The 20818-nt window shown below is 40.5% G+C and overlaps 2 protein-coding genes and 1 pseudogene across 3 annotated transcripts in view; 1 reads left to right on the plus strand and 2 right to left on the minus strand.

The window, feature by feature from the left end:
* The window catches only part of VEPH1 (ventricular zone expressed PH domain containing 1), a 246934-nt gene that overhangs the window by 178723 nt on the left and 47393 nt on the right, over positions 1-20818 (minus strand). The gene's annotated exons all lie outside the window — the stretch shown is intronic.
* On the plus strand, positions 1600-7115 carry PTX3 (pentraxin 3). Its single transcript, XM_053600825.1, has 3 exons — positions 1600-1872; positions 2329-2730; positions 5884-7115. The coding sequence occupies exons 1-3, from the start codon at positions 1743-1745 to the stop codon at positions 6495-6497; spliced, it is 1146 nt and encodes a 381-aa protein (XP_053456800.1). The 5' UTR covers positions 1600-1742; the 3' UTR covers positions 6498-7115.
* On the minus strand, positions 12465-13931 carry LOC128592728 (SWI/SNF-related matrix-associated actin-dependent regulator of chromatin subfamily E member 1-like; annotated as a pseudogene).

The raw sequence follows: 20818 nt of genomic DNA on the forward strand, positions 1-20818 counted from the left end.
CCACTGAGCCACAGGTGCCTCCCCCAAATCATTAATTTCTTTATCATCCTTTTGAACAATGAAAAAATTTTAGAATACTTTTACTAAACATAAAAGGAGTGCATTTTGCATTATTTTCTTATATCTGTCTTTCAGTTTCATTAATATTTTCTTCAGCTTTGCCTAATTTGCCATTTAATCCATTCCTGGAGCTTTTTAAAATGCTAACTTTTGGGGAAAATTCTAGAAATTCTATTTGGTTATTTTATAAAAAACCACATGGCCTTTTTCTTTTTTACATCTTATTCCTTTCTCATATTTACAATTCCTTCAGACCTTAAACCATTTTAAACACATTTATTTTCCAGTTTTTATCTGATATTTTAAATAAATAGGGAGGGATGTCTTATCCTTTTTGGTTTCTGCTGATTCTCATTTAAGCTGGCTTATTTCCTGTAGTAGATAATATGTACTTAAATTCCAAACATGTGTGAGGGCAGGGCCATAGTCACAAGCTCTTAGGACCTTCTAGAGTTCAGTCGGAGAGAAAGATGATTGCTTCCTATTTTCTTGTGCTAAGGCAAAAAGTGGGATTATACCTAGTGAAATTTCTGAGGGTCCTGGTTTTAGTGAGGGACTCACTTTTAAGTCCCTACCCTGTGCCTAAGCATTTAGTCCCATGTGGTCAACACGTGGTGGTCGTAGAATTAATAATAACTCAATTCCTCTTTACCTCATCAGAGGAGCCCTGGGACCCACTCCAGGGCCTTACTGTTCTTTGATTTCCCATCTATCTTTGGACCCCAGATACTTCCCTTGCATTTCTGGGAGCTCATTTGTACCTTTTAAGTTTTTATATTAAAATGTAAATATATTTGTAGTTGCTTTGTACAGGACAGTTTTCAGCTAATACAGACCTCTAAATATTGTCAGAAGTGGAAATCCCTAAATTTACTTTTATAACATGATCCTCTTTCAGCCTCATAGAATAAGGTAATGTCCATGTAATACCAGGTTATGAAAAGAAACACACCAAAAAATCAGTGTATTCCTTTCCCCCAGTACTTTCCCATTTTAGGTTTGCCCAGTTGTACTGTATTGCCATTTTAAAAGTGTCTTTATAAAAGTACAGTTGCAACTCCAGAAGGATTAAAGACAAAATAACTTGGAATGAACCTAGCTTCGAGTCAGAGAAATTCTCAATACGTTGGTTTATCTTGGAATCAGAGTCGTTTTCACAGCTTAGACCTGTAAAACTGTGTACAAAGGAACAGTGAAAAACTGTGTTTTCTGTACCTACAGGGTTGTGAAGAAAGGGGCTCTCACAAAATGCTGAAGCGATGATTTGCCTTCCCACTTCAGAGCTGGCTGCGTGCTCCCCCCCTACCCACTGGACCTTCAGCCCCCATCGCTGCCAATTCAAGTTATAACTGCAATCCTCAGGGGGACAGTGGAAGCGGTTTCCTTTCCACCCCCCGACCCTCCCCCAGTTAATCTGACGGCAGTGCAAACCTTATGGTTTAGTATTGTGTAACTTCCACATCTCCCTCGCTCTCCCACCCAGCCCCTTTCCCCCCAAATTCAGGGGAACTTAGTGCCACCCGCATTACTCACTCACCCCCAGCCGGGCTGCCCGGCGTTTATTAAGGGCTCTGGGCTCCTGCTTCTCACTCCCCATCTCCGCTCACGCTCAGCTCACTCCAGAGCCTCCTGCCTCTTCCTCCCGCTGTCAGCTCTTCACAGAACTTCGACTCTTTCCAGCGATGTATCTCCTCCGGATCTGGTTTTGCGCTCTCTGGTCCGCGGTGTTGGCCGAGAACTCAGAGGATTATGAGCTCATGTATGTGAATTTGGACAACGAGATAGACAATGGATTCCATCCCACCGAGGACCGTAAGTTCATTTTAACTGTTTCTCCGCTGACCCTAACTACATGCCTACCGCTTTGTGTCTAAATCATATCCGTGTACCTTGTAGCCAATGAAACGAGCCAAAAGTTGTAGTTTAATTTGCAAAAGTAAGCAGCACTTGAGGAAAGAGGGAGGTTTCAAAAAGTTGTTTCTGTCACATACATAATGGGTTGAACCATATGAAATGGCCGGTGTTCCACTGCTCTGGGCTACGTAAACGGCAATTTCATACAGTACAGCTTCATCTATACTTGAATGAATCGTTTCTGTCTTTTTTGGGGAGATATTTACACGCTGTTTTTCGGAAGTATCCTTACAGGGAAGGGGGAGGCTGGGGACGGGCTATGACTTGGCACCAGCGAGGAGGGAGGTCAGCTTTTACCAAGCACATTCAAGGAAGGCCTGAGTGGGCTGCTCACTATGTGTGTCCCCGCTCTAGCCACTTCTTGCGACTGTCGTCGGGAGCACTCCGAGTGGGACAAGCTCTTCATCATGCTGGAGAACTCGCAGATGAGGGAAGGCATGCTACTGCAGGCCACGGACGACGTGCTCCGGGGCGAGCTGCAGAAGCTGCAGGCGGAGCTGGGCAGGCTGGCGGGCGGCCTGGCCAGACAGTGCGCGCCGGCGGCCCCCGCGGAGGCCGGGCTGGCCCGCGCGTTGGACGAGCTGCTGCGGGAGAGCCGCGACGCGGGCCGCAGGCTGGCGCTGCTGGAGGGCGCGGCGGCGCGGCGCGCGGAGGAGGCGGGGCGCGCCCTGGGCGCGGTGCTGGAGGAGCTGCGGCAGGCGCAGGCCGACCTGCGCGCCGTGCGGGGCTGGGCGGCGCGGCGCTGGCTGCCGGCAGGTAAGGACCCGGGGAGGAGCCGGGACCCCCCACCCCCCACCCTGCGGCTTTGTTCCGGGAGCGCGCGCAGCTGAGAGCCAAGCCGGGCAACCTTGTCCGGAAAGCTTTCGTGGAGAAACGCACACGCGGACCTGTATTCCTGTATGCAGGGTCACAGAGCTCAGACACGCATGCAAGGCGGGAATTTGCTTTAAAAAAGGATTCCTTAGCCTTGGGGGACCCCGAAGAAAGCTGCGGACGTAACCATCACAATCCTTAAATAGCCGCGTGGGGCCCTAACACCGGATCTGACCGGGCGCGGCGAGAGTTCCCCTGGCCGGGTATAACCGTGACCCTTCTCTCCACCCAGCTGCCCTCCGTTAGGGATTGCCACGTCTTCTAATTTTATCCTGCCTCTGTCTTCAGACGGGCTCTGGTTTCCCGCGCTAGCTATTTTAGGGCCGAGCCTGGCTTTTAGGGACGTGTTCCAGCCCCTCAGCCGGCCTCTCCATCCCGTTCCCAGCAAGAGGCTTGAGGCTGAAACTGGTCTACAACTCGGAGGAATTCTTCAGGGGTCCCTGGGTCTGCGGACTAGCGTGACAGTGGCGGTCGCAGGGTGTGCAGTTTGGGACAATGGAATGTAGGAACCATGTCAGTGACTCCAGCCTGACCCCAGGGATTCAGAGAATGGGGCCCAATGAATCTATTCAAACCAGATGCGACTTGTCAAAGTCCCATTAGACACTCCAGGAATCCCCAAACAAACGTGGGTTCCCGAAATAATGCTTTAAAAAGTATTATTAAAAGTGGTTAAATGAAAAAAACGGAAGATTTGGAGGGAAGTAATATCCCTTTATAAGTCAGAATTGCTAAGAAATGGTGCTGTGGGGATTGTTTTGGATTATATTAGAAAATCAATGTCCTAAGTAAGAAAATATGACTTACACTTTCCTTGAAAATCTCGGAAACAGAAAACAATTATAATGCCATCCTTCCTTATATTTCCAATAAAACAGCTCTTATTGGATGGGGTAGGGGGCAGAACCAAAAACATGTTTGAGGGCCTGTTCCATTTAAAGTCGCAGGAACCATACCAGAATTTTATTCGTTTCTAAATATTTGAGGTGTGTTTATCAGTACAGAGCATGTTTCCTTAAATACTAAGTAGGGATTCAGTGGAGAAAAAGCATCAAGAATACAGTAGTGGATCTTTAGGAGACAAATGATAAATTCAGTAGTAGTACTGTAGGAGGCGAATTATAAATTCTGCAGCTATTTTAATGGATGCAATTTCTTGTTTTGCAAATTATGTAAAGTTGCCTTGCTTATAATGTAGCTGAAACACTGAAGAATTACCCTAATTTTCATCTCTGCCTCTGCATATTAGTTGGAGCAGAAGAGGGATGTATTTCTGAGTCCTAAGATGTTCATGCTTATTGCAGCCAATAATACGTTTGCTCACGTGCTTTGGTGTCATGCCAGCTTGGCTCCTGAGGGATTCCTAATCATTCTGTTGTCAGCCTCCTTAGAACCTGGTTTTAATTTTGTGTGGTCTTTGATAGTATAATCAGAAAAACCTATTAGTTAGAAACCATTTCATGAGAGAGTTTCTGACATTTTAAAGGGGGTATCAAGAGCCTCAATCTCTGGTCCCCAAAAAAGACCACAAAAATTACCAAGAGGCATTTCTACTCCATGAATTCATATGGCCAAGTGGCCTATAGGGCAGCTGAGTCTCTGAGATGCAATCAAAAAATGCTTTGGAATGCGATCCTGACTGCCTGGGCTTATTTAAACAGGAAATCACTTAATTAGATTGCAGTGGGTACCCTCTTGAACACCACTGAAACTTTATAGAGAATATCTTAAATGCCTGTGGATGTGGTGATGTTTCTGTTATCAAGAAAAAAAAAATGCATGGGCAAAGTAAGAATTTTTCAGCGTTTATCCTTGGTTTACCTAGTTCTTCTTGGGTCCTACATACACATGTTGCTTTTTTTCTTCCCATTTTATGTTCATTTTTATTTTATTTTTTCTTATTTCAGAAAATTATGGGGGTACAACTGTTTTGGTTACAAAGATTGCTTTTGTACCATCTGAGTCAAAGTTATCACCCAGACAGTGTGCACTATATCCAATAGAAGTGATTCTACCCAGCCCCTCTGTTCTCCCCTACCTATTTGAATTTGATGGCTTACAGACTTGCAGAATATTAGAAACCTTTTGTAGACAACACGAAGGCGTGGAAGATTATGGTGCTCATCCAAACCTGCCAGGTCATTAGTAGTTCAACAAACTGAATTCCAGCCCTACTGGCCACATCCAGGGATTCTATATTAAAAGACAATGCAGGGCCCTGGTTAAGGGTGTGGCTTCTGTAACCAGCAGCTAGATGATCAAACTCCAATTTTACTGCTTATCAACTGTGTAACCATAGACAAGTTACTTATGCTTCAGTTTTCTCATCCGTACAATGGGAATAAAAAGGCTAACTCTTAGGGTTGTTAGGAGTTTTAAAAGAACATGTAAAAATGATTAGAATGGTATCTGGTACGTAGCAAGTGTCCAATACTTTCTCCCTTTCAAAGGAAGTTTTCTAAAAGCTCTACCAAGTTTATAAGTATATGAGAACACAGCATGATAAAATGTATTCTATAATAACATCACTATTCTAAAATTTTGTTGAAAAACGTATGTTAATAGTGGCTGAAGGCAGTGAATTAGATCCACTGAATTTTATAGTTTTATTATTCTTGAAGCTCAGTGGAGGCAAGAAGAGAGAACCAGGTTGGGCTCTACATCCTTGGAAATTATAGAATCATTGAAGTTAACTCATATGGATTCAACTTAAAAAAAAAAAAAAAATACCAGAAAATACGTGAATGAAGGAGGAAGTAGTCCTGGTTTTTCTGTGGGTTTGCATTAGTTGATTCTCTTCGTTTTGCCTGCTGCTTTCTCCATTTAGATGCTGCATGGAATAAGACAATTGGCTTTCCTTATTCTCCTTTTCTTGACAGAGATTACATTTGAGGCCCTTTAATTTATAATATGATGTTGCATATAGTTTTCAATTGTAGTCATTAAAATGCCTATGTTTAAATGGCTAAATGCCAGACAATTTCTGAATGCTTTTATGTGTTCTTTCATGTTCTTCTTACTTTCTTGGTACTCTAGGTTGTGAAACAGCTATTTTATTCCCAATGCGATCCAAGAAGATTTTTGGAAGTGTGCACCCAGTGAGACCAATGCAGCTTGAGTCTTTTAGTGTCTGCCTTTGGGTCAAAGCCACAGACGTCTTAAACAAAACCATCCTGTTTTCCTATGGCACAAAAAAGAATTCGTATGAGATCCAGCTGTCCCTCAGCTATCAATCCATAATGCTTATGGTAGATGGGGAGGAAAACACACTGGTTGCTGATACAGTGGTGTCCCTGGGAAGGTGGACCCACCTGTGTGGCACCTGGAACTCAGAGAACGGGCTCACATCTTTGTGGGTAAATGGTGAACTGGTGGCTAGCACTGTCAAGATGGCCAGTGGCCACATTGTTCCAGATGGAGGAATCCTGCAGATTGGCCAAGAAAAGAATGGCTGCTGTGTGGGGAGTAGCTTTGATGAAACATTAGCCTTTTCTGGAAGACTCACAGGCTTCAATATCTGGGATCGTGTTCTCAGCCATGAAGAGATAAGAGAGGCCGGAGAAGCAGAGTCTTGTCACATCCGGGGCAATGTTGTTGGGTGGGGAGTCACAGAGATCCAGCCGCATGGAGGAGCCCAGTTTGTTGCATAAGTGTTGCGAAATTCTACTTGAAGCCAAAGACAGAAACTCGCATTTTAAATATATGCCAGTTGGGATGGTCTAAAAACCTTAGTGCAGAATAAGAACACTTGAGACTAGTGAAGGAGAGAGTTGAGATCAATCTTTATTTATCTTGGCAAAATACTGAGTAAACTGTTAAAAGGAAGACATGGGAGAAAGCTTTCAGGAATTTTGTTACTGGACTTTATGCCATGGTGCTTTCAGAGTAATTCTGTGTCTGTCAGATAAACTCTTAAATAATTAAAAAAGACTGCATTGCTGAACAGAAGGACAATTGTTTTACTTTCCTTTGGTTAATTTTGTTTTGGCCGGAGATGAATTTTATATTGAAATAGTAACAACAAAAATAAGATTTGTTGTCCTTTGTTCATTGTTATTGGTTTGTACCTTATTACAAAAAAAGATGATAAAAACATATTTATACTACAAGATGACTTAACAAATATAAATGTAGGTTATGTGTTACAATCAAATGTCACTCTTTTGAGAAAATAGACATATAAGTTATATTGTAAAATGGGTTAGTATTAATTTTATTAAGACTATTTTTGTAAAGCTCTACCATAAATAAAATGTTTTATAAAACTAGCTTGTGTCATCTAATGGTAAATTTAAGAGACGTTTTGGAGCAAATTCGTATTTTTCTCTTTTCATCTAGACTAGGCTGTTAGTTTTCAGAGATTTTCAAACAAATGGCAACAGTTAATATTGTTAGAAATAAGCTATAGGATTGTTTTAAGCTTTGTCTTCTTATAAATCCTAAGCAAGAAATATGATCTTAGCCAAGTCAATTCATCTCTCTGGGTTTTAATTTTTGTTGTTGTTTGAAACAGTCTCAGAGTCTCACTCTATTGTCCAGGCTAGAGTGCCATGGCCTCAGTCTAGCTTACAGCAACCTCAAACTCCTGGACGCAAGCAATCTGCCTACCTCAACTTTCTGAGTAGCTGGGACTACATGCATAGGCCACCCCACCTGGCTAATTTTTCTGTTTTTAGTAGAGACGGATCTTGCTTTGCTCAGGCTGATCTCAAACTCGTGAGCTCAAGGGATCTTCCCACCTTTGGCTCCCAGGGTGCTAGGATGCAGTTGTGAGCTACCATGCCCAGCCTGGGTTTTAGTTTTTTCAAATGAGAAAGCTAAGAATTAAAGACATATGATGATCTAGGTCTCTTCTACTTTGATGAGTCTAGGAGTTTATACAACTTTTTGTACTGTATGGCATGAAAAAACCCACCAAACATGATTCAGAAGCATTCCCCCCCCACCCCCCATGATGCATGCAAGCACTGGCTTAGGACTGTCATTTGGGAGATCTAAGAATCAGGAAAAAAAAATGAAAGCACAGCTCGGTTTCTTACTCATGAAAGGGAGGACACCCAAGCCACTTCACACTGTAGATGGGGAAGTAACTCTTCACCACCACGCCATTGTTCTCCTGTAGATTCTATGCAAGGGCTGAAGGAGCCACATCTACTCACAGAGCGGCTTCTGAGATATGGTAGAACCACAGGGATGATGTGTTCTCCTAAAGATAGGGCCTGGATAACCACAGATCACTTTCTGTTCACGGAGTTTGGAGAGTAGGCCCAAGAGCAATTCTGTAACTAACTAGCTGGATGTCCCTGGTTACCTTTTCTATTTAACTAGCTGGGCATCAGACAGGTTACTTAACTCCTCTGGATCTTCTCTGTAAAAGGAGAGGATTAGACGCTCAGTGCCTTTTGGCAATACAATTCCGTGAATCTGATACTTTTTGAGGATGCACATGATAAAAATATGGCTTTGTTCCATGTGTGAGTGAGATAGACAAAACCAGGCTGATGAGTCTGTAAGAAAATCTCTTGTAGCTGTAAGCTGACAGGCCAGTTTCAGACTCTTGGAAATTATATAATTCAAGGTTGTAGAGCACAGTGGTCACAGCAAAGTCCCTGTTCAGCCATCATCTATATGACTTGAAATCTCAGTCACAAGAAGAAAAACTGACTTAAACTTAGGCAGAAAATTAAGCCTGTCAATTCCTTTCAGCATGAGTTATATACCTTACAAGACCCCAGATGATGAAGGCCAAGATAAAGGCAAACTCATGTGTTGACAGAATTAAATGTAAGAAAAATTTTAATTTTGTTGTAATTACATGTTGAGGGCAAAAAAGAAACAAATAGAACAGAAAATGAAGTATAGAAGTTATAAAACTAGAAATTTCATTTTCTCTCATAGTAAGTGTAGATAGGTGTTCTGAGGACTCTAATTATTTCATGGTATCTAGTTCCTCTTTTTCTTAGTAACAGGATTCCAGTTTCACTGGCACATACAGCCACTCAGCGTGAAGTTTATATTTTCATCATTACTTGTAGCTAAGTGTGGCTATATGACTGAGTTCTGACCAATGTTCAAATATTCTATGTGATTCTCTTTGCCTTTCTTCCTTATGTCTGATTGGAATGTGGTAATGATGGCTGGCACTTAAGCGATCATCTTAGACCATGAGATTCCATGCAGCAATATGCATATTAGTAGAAGGTCCTGTGTTTCTGAGGATTGTGCAGCCACTAGCCAGCCCTGGGCTGCCTGGTCCAGATACATAAGAGAAAAATATACTTTTGTTGTATTTAATCCATTATTAGTTGATCGCCCACACCAATCCTTATCCTGTATTTTTTTTTTAAATTAAAAAGACTATGCACTTTATTCTCTCCAAATACTCACAGCCTAAACTCAGAAAATACATTTTACAAATTCTCAGGAAGTTGGATATCTCACTTTTTTTTTTTTAACTGACCAATAACATTTAATGAATTTGAAACTATAGAGTTGTTGGCAAAGGAGGAACTAAGACATGTGTAAAACTGAGATAAAATATCTATAAAGAAATGGCAGCATGTAGCTTAGTTTAGTATACCGGGACACATTTCAGACACCAGATAATTATTGAGAGCACCACTACGTTGGGGGATAGTAAAATAATTGTGCAAGATAACTCCAGTTAGGAGGAAAGAGTATGTGTAACTAATATTTAATGCACTATGTGTATAAAATATTACTAGTATGTGCTAGGGTGACCAATTGGTTTATCTGGGACTATCCCAGCTTTAGCACTGAAAGTCCCAGGTCCAGAGAACCCTCAATCCCAAGCAAACTGTCCCTTTACTATGTATATATGTCTATCCAGCATTTACCAGGATTTTAGAGCTCAGTTATTTACAATTACTTAATTGAATTCACTTTAACAAAGAGTTCGATTTGCAAAAAGACCAAGAAATTATAATTAATTTGCATCTCATTTCTTGTTAAATCTCATACTAGAAACTCTTCTCTGAGAGGTTTCCTAAGGCCAAATGTTTCCAGAATTTTCCTCTAGCTGCTTAAGAAATAGCACTTCTAAGGTTAAAAGTCTTGGCTAAAGTAATTGTGTATTTTCATTTATATATTCTTGGATTCAGCAGATATGAAAACTCACATTGCTGGCCCTTGCATTCAGTTTTATAAATCTGGGATGTAGAAGAAAGTTTGTTAAACCTTCAGAAACCTAGGGTTTAAGTCCTGGCACCATAACCTACTAACTTACTAACCCTAAGACATTGGACCTGTCAACTAATCTTTATGAGTCTCGATTTAGGACTCATGAAAGACTAGTTATTTCTAATTCTTTATGAATTAGAAATAACTAGTCTTTCATATCTTGTTGAAGGGTCATCAAGCCGATAAGGTACATAAAGTGCTTTTTAAACCACAAAATAATATTCGAAATTAAGATAATTATCTTAAAAAATGTTTTCTCAAGTTGTTCTCAGTGACTTAAAACATAAATAAGCAAACAAAAAGAAATGTAAACAAATAAATGGATATAAGGATTCTCTTCCATTGTGGGTAAGTCATTTTCAGAGCTCAGCACGTGGACGTCTACATCTGTGCTGGTCTTCGTCTACTTCACAGCGACATCTGCTGGTGATGTCAAGAAGGTGCAAACTCTGATTTACATCAGACCCCAAACTTGATTAACAACTTGGACCACCCTTTTCTGGTCCAAGAGGCGCCTCCATTCCTTGACCTGTTTTTGGATTGCCTTTTTATAACATTACATTTTAGACTTTCTTATGTGTATTAATATTAAGGTTGAATATTCTAAATAAGATTGCTAGTAACTTGTTTCCTAGAATATCTGATGCATAAATTCTTTCCCAACAACCTGTAATGTGGTGAACTTAAAAATCATTTCTTTTAAGAATAATTGTATCGGGCTGTGCCCGTGGCTCAAGGAGTAGGGCACCGGCCCCATATACCTGGAGTGGCGGGTTCAAACCCGGCCCCAGCCAAAACTACAAAAAAAGAAAAAAAGAATAAATGTATCATGAATTTTTAATAGTTAAAAATATCCCTAGAGATTATGAAACTCTATGAGTGTGTATGGTTCTGCCTCCAATCTTTCAATCTGGACTTGGCACATGGCAAATATTCAATTAGCAACAATAGTAACTACCATGATGATGATAAGAGGAATCATAGTAGCCACGGAAAACTATGGGCCCAGCATTGTTCAAAGTATGGGTATTTTACCTATTTAAGCCTTATCCACCTTATGTTGTATATGTTATTATTGCCACAATAAATGGGGGGGGGTCGATTTTCTATCTCTATTTTTCTCAGACTGCTGACCAGTCAGTGGTTTGAATTTTGTCTCAGAGAAAGAGGTGAATTTATCATAATTAACTAGACAGTCTGGTCCAGGCTATTGCCAGTAAGTCAAAAAGGAATCTGGACTCTTGCTGAGCTAATATTGCATTTTCTTTCCAAAGGCTTTCTACTTCAGTTTCAAATCATTTGAGGTTATCTTGTGACTTGTGCCAGACGACCATGTAAAAGGCACAGGAGATGCATATTTCTTTCTTATGATCACTGATTCAGAAATGCAGAAGAAGGAATTAGATTTGATGGCCATGGTGTGTACTGCATCACAAAGTCCAGATAAAATTTGGAAAGGGCTTCTCTTTCTTTCCCTTCTCAGATAATCCCTTATAGTGGTGGATAGTCTCATTTTTAGGGGTCTTCAATAATATTGTCAGTTTCTTGGATGAAAGACATGCTAACTCATGTTGCACTAAACACTGGTTGTGCTTTTATTTCCCAATACGGGACAGGTATTACAGATCATCTTTACAGGGCAAAGAACAAGTCTGGAGAATTATTTGGTGGCATTAGAAAATAATCCTTCTGGGGTGGTGCCTGTGACTCAAAGGAGTAGGGTGCCGGCCCCATATGCCAGAGGTGGAGGGTTCAAACCCAGCCCCTACCAAAAACTGCAAAAACCCGCCAAAAAACAAAAAACAAAAACTTAATAATAATAATCCTTCTAGAAATCTCTGCTCTGGAAAGGTGCTGACGTAAAAAGTCATCATATTATTCTAATGTAATTTAAGCTGAAAATACATTCATCACTCAAGTGACATCTTTGTCTTATTTTTTTATTTTTATTTATTTATTTTTTGAGGCAGAGTCTCACTTTGTCATCCTTGGGAGAGTGCTGTGGTAACATAGCTCACAGCAACTTCAAACTCTTGGGCTCAAGTGACTCTCTTGCCTCAGCCACCCAAGTAGCTGGGACTATAGGTAGGGCCACAATGCCTGGCTGTTTTCAGAGAGGGGGTCTCATCTGGCTCAGTGCCAATAATAAGTAACAGTACATAGAGTAGCATCCTGGTCTGTTACTGACTTTAAAGGGTGCTTCTACTATTTCACCATTATACGCACACATGCACTCAGGCTGTCTGGAAAGTATCCACCGATGTAATATGGAAAATAGTATTAATGATGGCTGGATACTTTCTGGACAGCTGTATATATGCCCATGTACATACACACACGTACATATTCCTTTTTTTAAACCCAAAAACATTTTTTCATTTAGAAAAGTATTTAGAACACATAAAACAAGGCGACATCTATTCCTTTTTCTCATCTTCTGGTTTGGGATCTGCTGGTGGCCCCTCCGCGGCGCACTGCTGCTCTCTGAGCCCGTGTTGCTGTCACTGGATCCGTCCTCGGCCGTGCTGTCGACCCCCTCCTGCCCTCTCTCCTTGTCGTCAGGAGTCGATGTGCCTTCTTCACCATTCTGCTGGCTCTCTGTCGTTTCTTTAAGGTGTGTCTCCTGTCTCCATTGGAATGTTCTCGTCGTCTTTCTTTCTTTCTTTTTTTGGTTTTTGGCCGGGGCTGGGTTTGAACCTGCCACCTCCGGCATCTGGGGCGGGCCCCTTACTCCTTGAGCCACAGGCACCACCCTCGTCGTCTTTGTTTTCCTCGGCTTTGCTCGCCGCTTGCTCCTCCTGCGGGCCTGCTCCTCGGCCTGCGCCATCTCGGCGGCCGCCTTCTCCAAATCCACTTCTACCTTCGGACCACACAACCCTTTACGTTCATTGTTCAATGAATCTGTGCTTTCCAGAAATTGCCTCTTCTTTTCTTGATGTCGTTCCTCTATTTGAAGAAGTTCAGCTTCTAGTTTTCTCTGATGAACCATTACAGACTGGACCTGTCGTTTGAGGACCTGCATCCTAGCTGTCGTGACAACTGACCAAACGTCCGGCACCCCAGTCTCACTAAGGATTTCACTGATGAGGCGGTGGTTTCTCTGGAGATGGGCAGTGGCTGTATGCTTCATTGAAAAGCCATCATCATCATCATCCGGATCTTCAGCAGGCTGAATGCTCATGCAAGGTTCTCCGTTCTCCATGCGAGACTGTCTCTGTCGACTTTCTTCCTCTAAAGCAGCTTCTGCGCGACTTTCGCATTTATGTAAGCAAGGTATGCGGGGGAATGATGATAGGCCTGCCTAGAGTCATTGTACTCTGTCTTTTCTGCTTCGTATTTGTTTAAATATTCTTGTTTCTCTTCATCAGTAAGATCTCGCCACATGCCACCAATAATCTTGCCAATCTCCCACAACTTCAGGTCAGGGTTAGAAGCCTTTACTTGGTCCCAGACCTTTCTGCTGTACCTCACGTAGGGCATGAGCGGCTTATCTGGTGGCTTTGGGGGTTTTGGAATCGTTAATACCAGAGGATGCCAGGTTCCCTCCCAGTTGTTGTAGGTGAGATGACTGTATGGATTGTGTCCCACAAACCCTGGTGTGCTGGGCATTTGTGTTGCAGGAGCTGGGGTGGGAGGTGGGGCATAAGATGGTCTTTTTGACATTTTGGAAGATTAAGTTCTCAGTTCCTTAAAATGAATCTGAGACACCGCGGGCAGGAAAAGCGCCCGCAGCTCCAGCTCTGCTTCCCTTTTCCACATACATATTCTTAAGCATGTTAAGGAACTTCTCCAAAATTCCTAATTTGTAATTTTTTTTCATGAATGGGTGCTGATGATTTTACGAATCATATAACTTTTCCCTTTAAGTCTTTTATAACAAGGAATGACATTTTGAATATTGAGCCATCCTATATTCCTAGGATAAACTTAACTTGGTCATTATGCATTTTATAAAGTAGAGATAACAATAGCTCCTTTCACATAAGCAACTGGGGGAGAATTATCTCAGTCAAAAGACTAGTACTTGGTATATAGTAAGCATTTCAGCAAATGTTAACTGTTATTTTCTTTAAGAATATTTTCTTTAAGAATCATTTTCATAACTTTTTTTATTTATGGTTTGTGCACCCATGTTCATAAGATGGACTTGCATTTTTCTTTTTCATACTGTCCTGTGTGGTATTGAGATATGGCTATGTTAGCCATGTAGAATTAGGTGGAGAACGTACTTCTGTTTCAATTACCTGGAAGAGTTTAGGTAAGATTGTAATGACCTATTATTTATATATTTGTTATAATTCACCTATAAAGCTAAATGGGACAGTTTTTCAAAATCTATTAAATTTTTTTGATAGATTGATTTTAACATATTGATACAACTGTTTTATTTGATGTAAAGAAATTCAGATTTTCTAACGTCTTAGCTCTCTCAAGTATGAATCAAGATACTGACTCTGATTATGCCTTTAATTCTCTCTCCAAAAGGAAGGCCCTTTTACAATTTCTTTCTCACTGGGAGAATTCAGAGAATACAAAATAGATAAATGGAGCCCAAACAATTTGAATAAAAGGCATTTATACTTACAGTAAGTGTAATAGTAAGCATTACTTATATAAAACCATTAATAATGAGAAGTAGCAAAAATTGGCTTCAAGTATTGGAATATTTGCCTCTGGGGATAAATACATAGACCACCTGACAAAGTCTTTCATGATTGACATATAAGCATAAAGGAAACATTTGGTTTGGGATCAGGAACAGACATATGTATGACATAATTGTGAGAAATATGATTGATAGACTGGCGGTTTGTCCCTGTATCCTAGCACCTAGAGAGGTTGAGGTGGCATAAACTAAGGCCAGGGGTTTAAGACCCACTTGGACAACACAATAAGACCCTTATCTCTACAAAACGTGAAGAAGTTAGATGGGCATGGTGAGGCACAACTGCAGCTTAATCTACTTGGGAGACTGAGTTGGGAAAATCACTTCAGCCCAGGAATGAGAGGTTGCAGTGAGCTGTGATCACATCCCTATACTCCAGCCTGGGCAATAGAACAAGATTCTGTCTGTAATCAGTGAAATAGTAGCAACCAAGTCTAAGGTGCAGACATGAATGATACACCACGAGGCGCGCCCAACCCCATATGGTCAACATTTTTTTAAATCAGTGTTTTAAAACAAAGATCAAAGTGACTCTGCTCATAAAATTTACAGGTGTCAAGAACCTTGGAAGAACTACAGATACAGTGAGATGGAAGAACATAATCCAATAACATTGCATTACTGTACACAGCTATGATTTAATTAAAAAAAAAAAAAAGATCTTGGCATGCCAAAGAGCTGGGCTGGCTCTCATATGAAAAAGGATAAAGGATTAAAAGTGCCTACTTAAGACTAAAAAAAAAAAAAAAAACCCAACTAAACACAGACTGTGGCAAACTGCTGAATATGATAAAAACAACTTTTTTTAAAATTTTTCATTCTATTTAATAAAGTTTCATAAAGAACTTGACAATTATATGACCTTAAACTTGATTGAAAAAAATCACTTTTATATTCTGAAAATATATGCAAAGACAACTTTCGTCAAAAAGAAAACTATGGAGATTTTGAATAGACGTTAATGATGCAATTGTGTGAATGACAAAAAAGTGAATTTGATTTTAGGTTACATTAAGGAAAATACAGTTTATCAATAGGGAACTTAAATCTCCTTGCGTCCTCACAGTCAAGGTGGAACCTGGAATATTATGGACTGCAGACTGTGTGATCCCTACAGGAAAACCAGAGCACATTCGGGAAGAGAAGCCAAGTGAAGGAAAGGGCAAGGTATGTCTTGCAAGCCGAAGCAGAATCAAGTCATCACCTGCTCAGGGAGTGAACTGAGAGGAAAACTGCAGATGTTATGCCTGAGGAAGAAAAGAGAAGCGTGCAAAGGGAAGGGGTGGTAACATGAGTCGTGCCTCAATTTTTGAAAGTTTGTCTTGTGAAAGAGAAAGTACTGTTTGTGACCCAAGGAGGAAGTCTTCCTCAAAAGGTTGGGGGTGGGGTCACAGGGAGAAAACTTAATTCAACCAAAAGAAAACAATACCCAATAGTCAGATTTTTCCAGATATAAAGTGTGTTGTCACAGGAAATAGTGAGTTCCCTGTCCCTAATAGGATTCTAATTTAGGCAGGCAATCATAATTATCATCATCACCATCCTAACAAAGATTTATCAAAAACCAACTATATCCTGGTTAGTTCAACATCTAAACATCTCTATTTACAGATGAGAAGATAGAGTCTCAGAAAAATGAAAATACAACCAGTACTTGGTGGAGCTGAGATTTAATTCTAAAAACAGTTTTTAGAGTAAATGCCCAGGGTTTGGCTTGCTTTTACTACTCTATGCCTTAGCTTATTCATTTCTAAGATAATATGGTGGACACTTCTGTTTCTCCAGTCCCCAGTATTCATTCACTCCACTGCTGGCAATAGCCCTGGATTCCTTTTTTTTTGGGGGGGGGGGTCTATTTACATCTTCTTTACTCCTCATCCTGTGGTTCTGCTGCAGCTGACCCTCATCACCCTCATCTCCTGCTTTGAGTGTGGCTCATGGCCCAAACCTGGCCGACCAAAGTACAGTGTCCCCTGGCAGTCACGAGGGATTGGTTCAGAAGTGGTCATGTGGCCTCTGTCAGGTCAAACAGAGAACGTGAGACTGGGTATGGACTTTGGTTTGCTTAATAGATGTTCATGATGATGTGACTGGAATGGGCAGAGGCCCACACCACGGAGATGAAAGAGAAACAAAGCCACAGGAAGTACAGCTGGGCAGTGACTTTGGGGACCAGCACTGAGCCCTGAACAAAGCCAGATGGAAAGTCTAAAACACCCATGGACTTTATTACTTGCCAGTGAAGTGTCACGGTAGCTCCTCCTCCTCCCCCTCTTTTTCTTCCTCCTCCCCCTTCTTCTTCAAACCATTTATACCTGGGAGTTTCTGTTACTTAAAATACTACTGACAGGTAAAACGGTGTCACAGGCCACCTGTTAGGGGATTCTTGTGGGTATAAATGGCTTAATATAGTATCTGGCATAAAGAATGTGTGCAATAAATTTTAGCCATTGTAGTCCATGGTATTATAATAATTATTATCATCATGGAATGGCTGAACATTTGATGATTTTTGTGGAAGTAGAAATATAAGTCAAAGAAGGCCTAAAAGGGAGAGAAACTATAGGTAATAAAAAAAAAAAAGAAATCCCAATGATGACTCCTAAGGCTGTTTGGCAGGAGCTGTAAGACAGATTTGCAATGCAAAAAAGTTACTACTCAGACAAGGACAACAAGATCCCTTCTGCTTTGCAACTCAGAGTATCAGGGGCTCAAGTGACAGTGGAGTTTTACAGTCACATCAGTCTTAGATATCTAAACACTGAAATATGTAGCCCCAACCTTTTACAGGTCAAATTACCATTCATTTAATGGTAATGTTCATAGTGCCAGATCAAATCAACCAAATCATTTGTTTATTTCAAATGCTTGCAATGAATTTAGAAAGTGTATTCTGTGTTTCAAAGATTTCTTTGTAATTGAAAAAGCATTAAAAAAAAAGCCCCAAATAGATGAGCTAAGTTCTTGGCAGCTGTAAAGAGCTAATGTAATTTTTTATAAATCTGTTACTTGCAAGTCTGACTATTATGCTTTCAAAATGTGTGGTGTATAGAAGTGTTTGTAAATCCTATAAAACACGTTCCAAAAATGTAGCTAAGATTGTGAAAAAATAATCACAACTTGCTTTTCTATACTTGTAGCAAATTCCATATCATGTATAAAGTAAAATTAATAATTTAATCCTGTAGCAAAAGGAAATTAGAAATGATAATACTACACCTGAAAGAATTGAAAGGAGACCTACCATTTGATCCAGCAATCCCACTACTCAGTATTTACCTCCTGCCCCCAATACATTTTATAAAAAAGATACTTGCACTCAATGTTTATAGTAGTAGTATTTACAAATGCCAAGATGTGGAATCAGCCCCAATGCCCATCAATATGAGTGGATTAATAAAATGTGGCATATGTATACTATGGAGTATCACTCAGTCATAAAGAAATAGTGATCTAGTATCTTTTATAGCAACCTGGATGGAACTGGACAGACCATTCTCCTAAGTGAAGTATCACAAGAATGAAAAAACAAACACCACATGTTCTCAATACTAAACTGGAACTAGTCGATCAACATTTACACGAATGTATGGAAGACAAACTCAATGGAAATAAAATAGGTGGGAGGGGGGAGAAGGAGTTGGGTAAATTCATACCTAACTGGTACAATGCACATATTCTGGGTGAAGGGCACACCTATAACTTTGACTTAAAATGTATAAAAGCAAATTATGTAACCAAAATGTGTGTACCCCTGTAATATTCTAAAATTAAAAAAGACAGAACCATAGCCAACTCATACCAAATAAACTAATAGGCTCAGCATCCATAGTACAGTGGATATAGTGCCAGCCACACACACTGAGGATTGTGGGTTTGAAACTGGCCTGGGCCCAGCTAAACAACAATGACAACTGCAACAAAAAACAGCTGGGTGTTTTGGTGGGCGCCTGTAGTCCCAAGTACTTAGGAGGCTTAGGCAAGAGAATCACTTAAGCCAAAGACTTTGAGGTTGCTGTGAGCTGTGGCACCCCAGCACTCTACCAAGGGTGACAAAAGGAGACTCTGTCTCAAAATAAAAACAAACAAATAAACAAATAACACACACAAAGGAAAATACTGACAAGGATTCTTAATGACATCTGTAGAGGGGAGCATTACCATGCTGGAGTTCAGACATATCTAGACATCCAGCAGACTCTTGGAGTGGCTGATCAGAAGTTGTGGTTGGGGGGTTCTGCTAAGAGCCCTCCTTAGGAATGCCTAGTACAATGGACCCAAAGGAACAAAACCTTAGTCCTTGGCAGGCAGGAAACATGAGAACTGGGGAGTAAATTTGTTGGTAACCTCAGATTCCTGGGTGAATAACTAAGTCCCAGGTAAGGTAAATAATGTCAGATAAAACAAAACAAATATTTTACTGCAAATGCAGTTTGGCAATGTTCTGGAGCCTCTCTACCATGTATAACACCAAAACCAAAACTTATATTCTCTCCCACCATGCCACAGGCTGCCATATGCAGCTATTGAGCTGAGGACTGGTGGCTCCAGAAGCTTCAGGCAGCTCAGCACAGTGGGGTGGAGACCGCTATCCCTGGAGGGCAGCGTGGAGTCTCCAGAAGTAGAGTTCATTCTTGGGACCTCCATAGCAGTGGCCCCAGGGTCTGCCACCTTCAGGGTGGAGAAGAGGTACAGCACCAGCAAACATGGGCTCAAGGACTGGTCTGGGTACCTCAGGAAGAAAGCTCAAGGAGTGTTGACATCTTTGGGGGCCCTAAGAGATACTTGTACTGAGAGCACTTTACAGAAGGTTTATGCTGAACCAAGCACTGGGGGTTGTGCCAGAAAAATGTGGGCTGAATTACTCACAGACCTGGTGCATTTTTATTAATGAGCACTGGGGGCATTTGGATCCATATAAAATAACACCATACAGCAGAGATTTTCAGCTTTATGCTATGGCACACTGGTGTGTGGTGAAAGGATCTTAGGTGTGCCATGAAACTTTTTAAAGATCATAATTAAATTATTTTTGAAAGAAGTTCAAGGCATAGTAAGTATATTCTTTTTCTTACTCTTTTTTTGATCAACATAATTTAAGTGTACCACAGAAGTTTAACTATAGGTTTAAGTGTGCCGTGAGATTTTTAAAAAAGGTTGGAAAACGCTGCCATATATTGTTCACTTATCCCAAGCCCCAAATACCTGGTTTCTGATAGACCCAAAACCAAATAGAAAAAAGTGAAGACAAGGAGAATACTTTGCATGGACTAACCGGACCTTCTCTGTCATTCAAATATTGGAACAATTATAAAGGAAATTCATCACATTAGATGCCTACATCCAAAAAACAGAAAGAGAGCACATCAACAACCTAATGAGTCATCTTAAGGAAATGGAAGAGGAAGAACAATCTAATTCCAAACCTAGCAGAAGAAAAGAAATAACCAAAATTAAGTCAAAAATTAATGGAATTGAAAACAGAAGAATCGTTCATAAAATTAATGAAACAAAGAACTGCTTCTTTGAAAAAAATAAATAAAATTGATAAACCTTTGGCCAGACTAACTAGACACAGAAAAGTAAAATCTCTAATAACCTGTATCAGAAATAAAAAAGGAGAAATAACGACAGATATCACAGAGATACAAGACATTATCTCTGACTACGACCCAGGAAGCAATAGATCTCTTGAAGAGACCAATATCAAGCATTGAGATCGAAGAAACAATAAAAAAAATCTCCCAACAGAAAAATGCCCTGGTCCAGATGGCTTCACACCAGAATTCTATCACACTTTCAAAGTAGAGCTTATCCTCAGACTGCAGAAACTACTTTAAAATATTGAGAAGGAAGGCATTTCCCTCAACATGCTCTATGAAGCAAACATCACCCTGATACCCAAACCAGAAAAAGATCAAACTAAAAAGGAGAACTACAGACCGATTTCACTAATGAATGTGTATGCAAAAATATTCAACAAAATCCTAGCCAATAGATTACACCTACACATTAAAAAAATTATACATCACAATCAAGCAGGCTTCATCCCAGGGATGCAAGGTTTTTTAACATACACAAATCCATAAATGTAATTCACCATAT

This window comes from Nycticebus coucang, chromosome 8 (genome assembly GCF_027406575.1).
Source record: "Nycticebus coucang isolate mNycCou1 chromosome 8, mNycCou1.pri, whole genome shotgun sequence".
Lineage (NCBI taxonomy): Eukaryota > Metazoa > Chordata > Mammalia > Primates > Lorisidae > Nycticebus > Nycticebus coucang.